The sequence below is a fragment of the Oncorhynchus clarkii genome, chromosome 6 (assembly GCF_045791955.1).
Source record: "Oncorhynchus clarkii lewisi isolate Uvic-CL-2024 chromosome 6, UVic_Ocla_1.0, whole genome shotgun sequence".
NCBI lineage: Eukaryota > Metazoa > Chordata > Actinopteri > Salmoniformes > Salmonidae > Oncorhynchus > Oncorhynchus clarkii.
The window spans coordinates 79,510,653-79,523,880 of NC_092152.1; the positions used below are offsets into that span (position 1 = coordinate 79,510,653).

At 47.0% G+C, this 13,228-nt stretch overlaps 1 protein-coding gene across 1 annotated transcript in view; it reads left to right on the forward strand.

Annotated features, from left to right (window-relative positions):
• LOC139412450 (ADAMTS-like protein 3) overlaps window positions 1-13,228 on the forward strand; it is a 203,237-nt gene that overhangs the window by 116,888 nt on the left and 73,121 nt on the right. The window contains exons 9-11 of the mRNA XM_071159238.1: window positions 723-861; window positions 1,060-1,110; window positions 9,371-9,581. Of these exons, the coding sequence (XP_071015339.1) occupies window positions 723-861; window positions 1,060-1,110; window positions 9,371-9,581 (401 nt within the window). The remainder of the gene's footprint in view (window positions 1-722; window positions 862-1,059; window positions 1,111-9,370; window positions 9,582-13,228) is intronic.

Below are 13,228 nucleotides of genomic sequence, written 5' to 3' on the forward strand. Positions count from 1 at the left end.
GAGTGACTTGCATAACAAGTGGAAAACTTCTGATGCACTACCACATTTTGAAATGGAAACTTGTGTATTCTACTATTCTAACTCTCAATAGTAAATTGGGATCCAACTGAGTTCCTAGCAGCCGTGGGGCCCTAAGCGGCTGCTTATGTTGCTTATTGGCTGTGCCAGCACTGAAGATTTATGACTGAACCCAGATCCTTCTTATAGAGACTGTTGAAGCCAGCTATTAGCTGAAGCATTATGACTGAACCCAGATCCTTCTTATAGAGACTGTTCTTGTTGCCAGCAACAGCTTTGCCTGAACCCGGACCAGCTCTTGTAGAGACTGTTGAAGCCTACTATTAGTTAAAGCTTTATGACTGAACCCAGATGATCAGCTCTTATAGATGTGAAAGCTGGAGAGACGTTGATGAGGCTTGAGATATGATTGAGCAAAACGTTAGCCCAGCATTAACCAAACGTTTATCCAACGTTTTCCATTTCATACATTCAATTTATATTTTGGTTACATTTGGTTGCTGTATTATGAGGCAATGCATCCGATTATGAATGACCCAACGTGTCTGTGTTTTAGTGCTTTCGTTTCATGTTTCTTCCCAAAACAGACATTGAGACAAACATTTGAATGGCCCAAAATGAACCCATTGCCCACCAAATGTTAGTCCAATGTTTGCTTTCGATCCTATTCATTGCTGACCTTGCTTGTTTCTGCCTATTGCCAGGTTACCAGCTGAACTCAGCAGAGTGCACAGACATCAGGTCCAGTCAGGTGTTACCAGAGCACCACTGTAACAGCTACCCTGAGAACACCAAACCCACGCCCAAGCTCAAGGAGTGCAACATGGACCTCTGTCCTGAGAGGCATGTACATGTACCAATCACAATGGTTGCCCTATGGGCCCTGGTCAAAAGCAGTGCACCATGTAGAATTGGGAGCCATTTGGGACATACCCTATTCTGTTTCCAGTCGTGGTTGTGCACGTGAAGGCTGTATAGAAAACATGGTTCCTCTGAATGGTCATGGTGACATGGCGTTGTCTTCCTCTTTCTCTTCTCTAGTGATGGCTTCATAGAGGTGATGCCTTATGACCACTTTCAGCCTCTGCCACGGTGAGTGACCATCATAGTCCATCACAGAGCCTGTACCCTGTAGTACCCTGGACAGGACACTAGTCTATCACAGAGCCTGTACTACTGTAGTACCCTGGACAGGACACTAGTCTATCACAGAGCCTGTACTACTGTAGTACCCCGGACAGGACACTAGTCTATCACAGAGCCTGTACTACTGTAGTACCCTGGACAGGACACTAGTCTATCACAGAGCCTGTACTACTGTAGTACCCTGGCCAGGACACTAGTCTATCACAGAGCCTGTACTACTGTAGTACCCTGGACAGGACACTAGTCTATCACAGAGCCTGTACCCTGTAGTACCCTGGATAGGACACTAGTCTATCACAGAGCCTGTACCCTGTAGTACCCTGGACAGGACACTAGTCTATCACAGAGCCTGTACTACTGTAGTACCCTGGACAGGACACTAGTCTATCACAGAGCCTGTACTGCTGTAGTACCCTGGACAGGACACTAGTCTATCACAGAGCCTGTACTACTGTAGTACCCTGGACAGGACACTAGTCTATCACAGAGCCTGTACTACTGTAGTACCCTGGACAGGACACTAGTCTATCACAGAGCCTGTAATACTGTAGTACCCTGGACAGGACACTAGTCTATCACAGAGCCTGTACCCTGTAGTACCCTGGACAGGACATTAGTCTATCACAGAGCCTGTACCCTGTAGTACCCTGGACAGGACACTAGTCTATCACAGAGCCTGTACTACTGTAGTACCCTGGACAGGACACTAGTCTATCACAGAGCCTGTACCCTGTAGTACCCTGGACAGGACACTAGTCTATCACAGAGCCTGTACCCTGTAGTACCCTGGACAGGGCACTAGTCTATCACAGAGCCTGTACCCTGTAGTACCCTGGACAGGACACTAGTCTATCACAGAGCCTGTACCCTGTAGTACCCTGGACAGGACACTAGTCTATCACAGAGCCTGTACTACTGTAGTACCCTGGACAGGACACTAGTCTATCACAGAGCCTGTACTACTGTAGTACCCTGGCCAGGACACTAGTCTATCACAGAGCCTGTACTACTGTAGTACCCTGGACAGGACACTAGTCTATCACAGAGCCTGTACCCTGTAGTACCCTGGATAGGACACTAGTCTATCACAGAGCCTGTACCCTGTAGTACCCTGGACAGGACACTAGTCTATCACAGTGCCTGTACTACTGTAGTACCCTGGACAGGACACTAGTCTATCACAGAGCCTGTAATACTGTAGGACCCTGGACAGGACACTAGTCTATCACAGAGCCTGTACCCTGTAGTACCCTGGACAGGACATTAGTCTATCACAGAGCCTGTACCCTGTAGTACCCTGGACAGGACACTAGTCTATCACAGAGCCTGTACTACTGTAGTACCCTGGACAGGACACTAGTCTATCACAGAGCCTGTACCCTGTAGTACCCTGGACAGGACACTAGTCTATCACAGAGCCTGTACCCTGTAGTACCCTGGACAGGACACTAGTCTATCACAGAGCCTGTACCCTGTAGTACCCTGGACAGGACACTAGTCTATCACAGAGCCTGTACCCTGTAGTACCCTGGACAGGACACTAGTCTATCACAGAGCCTGTACTACTGTAGTACCCTGGACAGGACACTAGTCTATCACAGAGCCTGTACCCTGTAGTACCCTGGACAGGACACTAGTCTATCACAGAGCCTGTACCCTGTAGTACCCTGGACAGGACACTAGTCTATCACAGAGCCTGTACCCTGTAGTACCCTGGACAGGACACTAGTCTATCACAGAGCCTGTACTACTGTAGTACCCTGGACAGGACACTAGTCTATCACAGAGCCTGTACCCTGTAGTACCCTGGACAGGACACTAGTCTATCACAGAGCCTGTACCCTGTAGTACCCTGGACAGGACACTAGTCTATCACAGAGCCTGTACTACTGTAGTACCCTGGACAGGATACTAGTCTATCACAGAGCCTGTACCCTGTAGTACCCTGGACAGGACACTAGTCTATCACAGGGCCTGTACTACTGTAGTACCCTGGACAGGACACTAGTCTATCACAGAGCCTGTACCCTGTAGTACCCTGGACAGGACACTAGTCTATCACGGAGCCTGTACTACTGTAGTACCCTGGACAGGACACTAGTCTATCACAGAGCCTGTACCCTGTAGTACCCTGGACAGGACACTAGTCTATCACAGAGCCTGTACCCTGTAGTACCCTGGACAGGACACTAGTCTATCACAGAGCCTGTACTACTGTAGTACCCTGGACAGGACACTAGTCTATCACAGAGCCTGTACCCTGTAGTACCCTGGACAGGACACTAGTCTATCACAGAGCCTGTACTACTGTAGTACCCTGGACAGGACACTAGTCTATCACAGAGCCTGTACCCTGTAGTACCCTGGACAGGACACTAGTCTATCACAGAGCCTGTACCCTGTAGTACCCTGGACAGGACACTAGTCTATCACAGAGCCTGTACTACTGTAGTACCCTGGACAGGATACTAGTCTATCACAGAGCCTGTACCCTGTAGTACCCTGGACAGGACACTAGTCTATCACAGAGCCTGTACTACTGTAGTACCCTGGACAGGACACTAGTCTATCACAGAGCCTGTACCCTGTAGTATCCTGGACAGGACACTAGTCTATCACAGAGCCTGTACCCTGTAGTACCCTGGACAGGACACTAGTCTATCACAGAGCCTGTACTATTGTAGTACCCTGGACAGGACACTAGTCTATCACAGGGCCTGTACTACTGTAGTACCCTGGACAGGACACTAGTCTATCACAGAGCCTGTACTACTGTAGTACCCTGGACAGGACACTAGTCTATCACAGGGCCTGTACTACTGAAGTACCCTGGACAGGACACTAGTCTATCACAGAGCCTGTACCCTGTAGTACCCTGGACAGGACACTAGTCTATCACAGAGCCTGTACTACTGTAGTACCCTGGACAGGACACTAGTCTATCACAGAGCCTGTACCTTGTAGTACCCTGGACAGGACACTAGTATATCACAGAGCCTGTACTATTGTAGTACCCTGGACAGGACACTAGTCTATCACAGAGCCTGTACTACTGTAGTACCCTGGACAGGACACTAGTCTATCACAGGGCCTGTACCCTAAAGTACCCTGGACAAGACACTAGTCTATCACAGAGCCAGTACTATTGTAGTACCCTGGACAGGACACTAGTCTATCACAGAGCCTGTACTATTGTAGTACCCTGGACAGGACACTAGTCTATCACAGAGCCTGTACTACTGTAGTCCCCTGGACAGGACACTAGTCTATCACAGGGCCTGTACTACTGTAGTACCCTGGACAGGACACTAGTCTATCACAGGGCCTGTACTACTGTAGTACCCTGGACAGGACACTAGTCCATCACAGAGTCTGTACTACTATAGTACCCTGGACAGGACACTAGTCCATCACAGAGCCTGTACTACTATAGTACCCTGGACAGGACACTAGTCTATCACAGGGCCTGTACTATTGTAGTACACCCCCTGGACATGACACTAATCTATCACAGGGCCTGTACTACTGTAGTACACCCCTTGGACAGGACACTAGTCTATCACAGGGCCTGTACTACTGTAGTACCCTGGACAGGACACTCGTCTGTCACAGAGCCTGTACTACTGTAGTGCACCCCCTGGACAGGGCACTCTTCTATCACAGAGCCTGTACTTCTGTAGTACACCACCTGGACAGGACACTCGTCTATCACATATTCTGTACTATTGTAGTACACCCCCTGGACAGGACACTAGTCTATCACAGAGCCTGTACTATTGTTGTACCCTGGACAGGACAGTAGTCTATCACAGAGCCTGTACTACTGTAGTACACCCCCTGGACAGGACACTAGTCTATCACAGAGCCTGTACCCTGTAGTACCCTGGACAGGACACTAGTCTATCACAGAGCCTGTACCCTGTAGTACCCTGGACAGGACACTAGTCTATCACAGAGCCTGTACTACTGTAGTACCCTGGACAGGATACTAGTCTATCACAGAGCCTGTACCCTGTAGTACCCTGGACAGGACACTAGTCTATCACAGGGCCTGTACTACTGTAGTACCCTGGACAGGACACTAGTCTATCACAGAGCCTGTACCCTGTAGTACCCTGGACAGGACACTAGTCTATCACAGAGCCTGTACTACTGTAGTACCCTGGACAGGACACTAGTCTATCACAGAGCCTGTACCCTGTAGTACCCTGGACAGGACACTAGTCTATCACAGAGCCTGTACCCTGTAGTACCCTGGACAGGACACTAGTCTATCACAGAGCCTGTACTACTGTAGTACCCTGGACAGGACACTAGTCTATCACAGAGCCTGTACCCTGTAGTACCCTGGACAGGACACTAGTCTATCACAGAGCCTGTACTACTGTAGTACCCTGGACAGGACACTAGTCTATCACAGAGCCTGTACCCTGTAGTACCCTGGACAGGACACTAGTCTATCACAGAGCCTGTACCCTGTAGTACCCTGGACAGGACACTAGTCTATCACAGAGCCTGTACTACTGTAGTACCCTGGACAGGATACTAGTCTATCACAGAGCCTGTACCCTGTAGTACCCTGGACAGGACACTAGTCTATCACAGAGCCTGTACTACTGTAGTACCCTGGACAGGACACTAGTCTATCACAGAGCCTGTACCCTGTAGTACCCTGGACAGGACACTAGTCTATCACAGAGCCTGTACCCTGTAGTACCCTGGACAGGACACTAGTCTATCACAGAGCCTGTACTATTGTAGTACCCTGGACAGGACACTAGTCTATCACAGGGCCTGTACTACTGTAGTACCCTGGACAGGACACTAGTCTATCACAGAGCCTGTACTACTGTAGTACCCTGGACAGGACACTAGTCTATCACAGGGCCTGTACTACTGAAGTACCCTGGACAGGACACTAGTCTATCACAGAGCCTGTACCCTGTAGTACCCTGGACAGGACACTAGTCTATCACAGAGCCTGTACTACTGTAGTACCCTGGACAGGACACTAGTCTATCACAGAGCCTGTACCTTGTAGTACCCTGGACAGGACACTAGTATATCACAGAGCCTGTACTATTGTAGTACCCTGGACAGGACACTAGTCTATCACAGAGCCTGTACTACTGTAGTACCCTGGACAGGACACTAGTCTATCACAGGGCCTGTACCCTAAAGTACCCTGGACAAGACACTAGTCTATCACAGAGCCAGTACTATTGTAGTACCCTGGACAGGACACTAGTCTATCACAGAGCCTGTACTATTGTAGTACCCTGGACAGGACACTAGTCTATCACAGAGCCTGTACTACTGTAGTCCCCTGGACAGGACACTAGTCTATCACAGGGCCTGTACTACTGTAGTACCCTGGACAGGACACTAGTCTATCACAGGGCCTGTACTACTGTAGTACCCTGGACAGGACACTAGTCCATCACAGAGTCTGTACTACTATAGTACCCTGGACAGGACACTAGTCCATCACAGAGCCTGTACTACTATAGTACCCTGGACAGGACACTAGTCTATCACAGGGCCTGTACTATTGTAGTACACCCCCTGGACATGACACTAGTCTATCACAGGGCCTGTACTACTGTAGTACACCCCTTGGACAGGACACTAGTCTATCACAGGGCCTGTACTACTGTAGTACCCTGGACAGGACACTCGTCTGTCACAGAGCCTGTACTACTGTAGTGCACCCCCTGGACAGGGCACTCTTCTATCACAGAGCCTGTACTTCTGTAGTACACCACCTGGACAGGACACTCGTCTATCACATATTCTGTACTATTGTAGTACACCCCCTGGACAGGACACTAGTCTATCACAGAGCCTGTACTATTGTTGTACCCTGGACAGGACAGTAGTCTATCACAGGGCCTGTACTACTGTAGTACACCCCCTGGACAGGACACTTGTCTATCACAGAGCCTGTAATACTGTAGTACTATGACATTATTATTACTGTCAGTAACAGAGAGGACATGTCAAACATCTTCTGAGCATATATATTCTTCCTACATAGCATAGTTATGCCTATGCTATGTCACTGAATTAGGTGTCACAGATAGTCACAAACATGTTATAGCTCTGTGTTAGCTACTCCTATGCTATGCTATGTCAAATCAAATCAAATGTATTTATATAGCCCTTCTTACATAAGCTGATATAGTGCTGTACAGAAACCCAGCCTAAAACCCCAAACAGCAAGCAATGAAGGTGTAGAAGCACGGTGGCTAGGAAAAACTCCCTAGAAAGGCCAAAACCTAGAAAGAAACCTAGAGAGGAACCAGGCTATGAGGGGTGGCCAGTCCCCTTCTGGCTGTGCCGGGTGGAGATTATTACAGAACATGACCAAGATGTTCAAATGTTCCTAAATTACCAGCATGGACAAATAATAATCACAGTAGTTGTCGAGGGTGCAACAAGTCAGCACCTCAGGAGTAAATGTCAGTTGGCTTTTCATAGCCGATCATTGAGAGTATCTCTACCGCTCCTGCTGTCTCTAGAGAGTTGTAAACAGCAGGTCTGGGACAGGTAGCACGCCCAGTGAACAGGTCAGGGTTCCATAGCCGCAGGCAGAACAGTTGAAACTGGAGCAGCAGCACGGCCAGGTGGACTGGGGACAGCAAGGAGTCATCATGCCAGGTAGTCCTGAGGCATGATCCTAGGACTCAGGTCCTCCGGGAGAGAGAAAGAAAGAAAGAAAGAGAGAATTAGAGAAAGCATACTTAAATTCACACAGGACACCGGATAAGACAGGAGAAATACTCCAGATAGAACAGACAGACCCTAGCCCCCCGACACATAAACTACTGCAGCATACTGGAGGCTGAGACAGGACGGGTCAGGAGACACTGTGGCCCCATCCGATGATACCCCCGGACAGGGCCAAACAGGCAGGATATAACCCCACCCAGTTTGCCAAAGCACAGCCCCCACACCACTAGAGGGATATCTTCAACCACCAACTTACCATCCTGAGACAAGGCCGAGTATAGCCCACAAAGATCTCCGCCACGGCACACCAAAAGGGGGGGGGCAACCCAGAGACGAAGACCACGTCAGTGACTCAACCCACTCAAGTGACGCACCCCTCCTAGGGACGGCATGGAAGAGCACCAGTAAGCCAGTGACTCAGCCCCTGTAATAGGGTTAGAGGCAGATAATCCCAGTGGAGAGAGGGGAACCGGCCAGGCAGAGACGGCAAGGGTGGTTCGTTGCTCCAGAGCCTTTCTGTTTACCTTCACACTCCTGGGCCAGACTACACTCAATCATATGACCCACTGAAGAGATGAGTCTTCAGTAAAGACTTAAAGGTTGAGACCGAGTCTGCGTCTCTCACATAAAAATGGAGCTCTATAGGACAAAGCCCTGCCTCCAGCTGTTTGCTTAGAAATTCTAGGGACAATTAGGAGGCCTGCGTCTTGTGACCGTAGCTTATGTGTAGGTATGTACGGCAGGACCAAATCGGAAAGTTAGGTAGGAGTAAGCCCATGTAATGCTTTGTAGGTTAGCAGTAAAACCTTGAAATCAGCCCTTGCCTGAAGCCAGTGTAGGGAGGCTAGCACTGGAGTAATATGATCACATGTTTTGGTTCTAGTCAGGATTCTAGCAGCCGACAGATAAGATCTAAATCAGGCCAGAACTTGTCCGTGTAGACCAATTTGGGTTTCCAATCTCTCCAAAAGAATGTGGTGATCGATGGTATCAAAAGCAGCACTAAGGTCTAGGAGTATGAGGACAGATGCAGAGCCTCGGTCTGACGCCATTAAAAGGTAATTTACCACATTCACAAATGCAGTCTCAGTGCTATGATGGGGTCTGAAACCAGACTGAAGCATTTCATATACATTGTTTTCTTCAGGAAGGCAGTGAGTTGCTGCGAAACAGCATTTTCAACAATTTTTGAGAGGAATGGAAGATTCGATATAGGCTGATAGTTTTTTATATTTTCTGGGTCAAGGTTCGGCTTTTTCAAGAGAGGCTTTATTACTGCCACTTTTAGTGAGTTTGGTACACATCCGGTGGATAGAGAGCCGTTTATTATGTTCAACATAGGAGGACCAAGCACAGGAAGCAGCTCTTTCAGTAGTTTAGTTGGAATAGGGTCCAGGGTCCAGTATGCAATATCTCTGTCACTGTTTAAAGCGTCATAAAGAGTTATACACATCTTATTGCTGTTTTTCCCCAGGTGGGAGCAGGGTCCCTGGACGGAATGTTCAGTGTCGTGTGGGGAGAGCGGCGGGCTGCAGGAGCGCAGCGTGGTGTGTGTTGAGGACGACGCCCACGGACAGATCACTCAGGTGGAGGAGTGGAAGTGCACACACTCCCCTCGGCCAATCACGCAGCAGAGCTGCAACAGCTTCACCTGCCCACAGTGGGTTGCCATGGAGTGGTCTCAGGTGAGCTACCAAGTGAAAACATCTAATCAGCGTTTATTGATCGCATTCACAGTTTAGCAGGTGTTATAGTGTGTGCAGTGAAATGCTTATGTTACTAGCTTCTAACAGTGCAGTAAAATGTCAAACAATTAACAATTTAAAAAAATATTATAATAATAATTACTCAAATAGCACTGCAGCAGTAACCAAATGCAATCTATATGTATGTAAACCAGGATCATTTACACAAGATCAGCTAATAATTCTATGTATATGTATAGCAGCAGATATTTTAGAGTAATCTCTGTCAAAAATCCAGTATATAAATAAAGATGAAGTGTCTATTAACAGGGTAGCTAAAATTCAGTGTACAGTAATATAAATAATATGATACACTATTTACAGTATTTACCAGTGTTTCAATGTCTCTATAGCATAAGACAGCAGTGTTGCCTGTGTGTGTCTGAGTATGAGTGTGTGTGTATGTCTGTGTGTTTGTGAGTATGAGGTGTGTGTGGGTGTGTCTGATCTGATGGTCTGGTGATAGAAGCTGTCCAACAGTCTGATGGTAATAGAAGCTGTTCAACAGTCTGATGGTCTGGTGATATAAGCTGTTCAACAGTCTGATGGTCTGGTGATAGAAGCTGTTCAACAGTATGATGGTCTGGTAATAGAAGCTGTTCAACAGTCTGATGGTAATAGAAGCTGTTCAACAGTATGATGGTCTGGTGATATAAGCTGTTCAACAGTCTGATGGTCTGGTGATAGAAGCTGTTCAACAGTATGATGGTCTGGTAATAGAAGCTGTTCAACAGTCTGATGGTGATAGAAGCTGTTCAACAGTCTGATGGTAATAGAAGCTGTTCAACAGTCTGATGGTCTGGTTAAGAAGCTGTTCAACAGTCTGATGGTCTGGTGATAGAAGCTGTTCAACAGTCTGATGGTCTGGTAATAGAAGCTGTTCAACAGTCTGATGGTCTGGTTAAGAAGCTGTTCAACAGTCTGATGGTCTGGTAATAGAAGCTGTTCAACAGTCTGATGGTAATAGAAGCTGTTCAACAGTCTGATGGTCTGGTTAAGAAGCTGTTCAACAGTCTGATGGTAATAGAAGCTGTTCAACAGTCTGTTGGTCTGGTGATAGAAGCTGTTCAACAGTCTGATGGTCTGGTGATAGAAGCTGTTCAACAGTCTGATGGTCTGGTGATAGAAGCTGTTCAACAGTCTGATGGTCTGGTAATAGAAGCTGTTCAACAGTCTGATGGTCTGGTGATAGAAGCTGTTCAACAGTCTGATGGTCTGGTTAAGAAGCTGTTCAACAGTCTGATGGTAATAGAAGCTGTTCAACAGTCTGTTGGTCTGGTGATAGAAGCTGTTCAACAGTCTGTTGGTCTGGTGATAGAAGCTGTTCAACAGTCTGATGGTCTGGTAATAGAAGCTGTTCAACAGTATGATGGTCTGGTAATAGAAGCTGTTCAACAGTATGATGGTCTATTGATAGAAGCTGTTCAACAGTCTGATGGTCTAGTAATAGAAGCTGTTCAACAGTCTGATGGTCTGGTGATAGAAGCTGTTCAACAGTCTGATGGTCTGGTGATAGAAGCTGTTCAACAGTCTGATGGTCTATTGATAGAAGCTGTTCAACAGTCTGATGGTCTGGTGATAGAAGCTGTTCAACAGTCTGATGGTCTGGTAATAGAAGCTGTTCAACAGTCTGATGGTAATAGAAGCTGTTCAACAGTCTGATGGTCTGGTGATAGAAGCTGTTCAACAGTCTGATGGTCTGGTAATAGAAGATGTTCAACAGTCTGATGGTAATAGAAGCTGTTCAACAGTCTGATGGTCTGGTGATAGAAGCTGTTCAACAGTCTGATGGTAATAGAAGCTGTTCAAAAGTCTGATGGTAATAGAAGCTGTTCAACAGTCTGATGGTAATAGAAGCTGTTCAACAGTCTGATGGTCTGGTGATAGAAGCTGTTCAACAGTCTGATGGTCTGGTAATAGAAGCAGATCAACAGTCTGATGGTCTGGTAATAGAAGCAGATCAACAGTCTGATGGTCTGGTAATAGAAGCTGTTCAACAGTCTGATGGTCTGGTAATAGAAGCAGATCAACAGTCTGATGGTCTGGTAATAGAAGCTGTTCAACAGTCTGATGGTCTGGTGATAGAAGCTGTTCAACAGTCTGATGGTAATAGAAGCTGTTCAACAGTCTGATGGTCTGGTGATAGAAGCTGTTCAACAGTCTGATGGTCTGGTGATAGAAGCTGTTCAACCGTCTGATGGTCTGGTAATAGAAGCTGTTCAACAGTCTGATGGTCTGGTAATAGAAGCTGTTCAACCGTCTGATGGTCTGGTGATAGAAGCTGTTCAACAGTCTGATGGTCTATTGATAGAAGCTGTTCAACAGTCTGATGGTCTGGTGATAGAAGCTGTTCAACAGTCTGATGGTCTGGTGATAGAAGCTGTTCAACAGTCTGATGGTCTGGTGATAGAAGCTGTTCAACAGTCTGATGGTCTGGTGATAGAAGCTGTTCAACAGTCTGATGGTAATAGAAGCTGTTCAACATTCTGATGGTCTATTGATAGAAGATGTTCAACAGTCTGATGGTAATAGAAGCTGTTCAACAGTCTGATGGTCTGGTAATAGAAGCTGTTCAACAGTCTGATGGTCTGGTGATAGAAGCTGTCCAACAGTCTGATGGTAATAGAAGCTGTTCAACAGTCTGATGGTCTGGTAATAGAAGCTGTTCAACAGTCTGATGGTCTGGTGATAGAAGCTGTTCAACAGTCTGATGGTCTGGTGATAGAAGCTGTTCAACAGTCTGATGGTCTGGTGATAGAAGCTGTTCAACAGTCTGTTGGTCTGGTGATAGAAGCTGTTCAACAGTCTAATGGTCTGGTAATAGAAGCTGTTCAACAGTCTGATGGTCTGGTGATAGAAGCTGGTTTTTAGTCTCTTGGTCTTAGCTGTCATGCACCTGTACTGACTCCGTCTGTCAGACGGTAGCCATCCTTGGCTCAGGTGGATTGGGTCCTTAATGATCTTCTTGGCCTTTCATTGACACCGAACGCTGTAGTTGTCCTGGAGGGAATGCAGCTGCCTTCACCTCCCTCTGAAGAGCCTTGCGTTTGAGTGCGGAGCAGTTGCCGTATCAGGTGGCGATGCAGCCCGACAGAATGCGCTCAATGGTGCATCTGTAGATGTTTGTGATGGTCTTACACGGAACCTAAACCGGCTTACACGGAACCCAAATAGCGGCATCGTGTGCTATTGTGCATAATTTTATTTTGTCTCCCTACACCAAACCCGATCACGACACGCAGGTTAAAATATCAAAACAACTCTGAACCAATGACATTAATTTGGGGACAGGTCGAAAAGCATTAAACATGTATGGCAATTTAGCTAGTTAGCTTGCACTTGCTAGCTAATTTGTCCTATTTAGCTAGCTTGCTGTTGCTAGCTAATTTGTCCTGGGATATATACATTGAGTTGTTATTTTACCTGAAATGCAAAAGGTCATCTACTCCGACAATTAATCCACATATAGAACGGCCAACCGAATCGTTTCTAGTCATCTCTCCTCCTTCCAGTCTTTTTCATCTTTGAACTTATATGGTCGATGGCATCTACACTTTCATAGTATTACCACAACAACCGGCAAACCA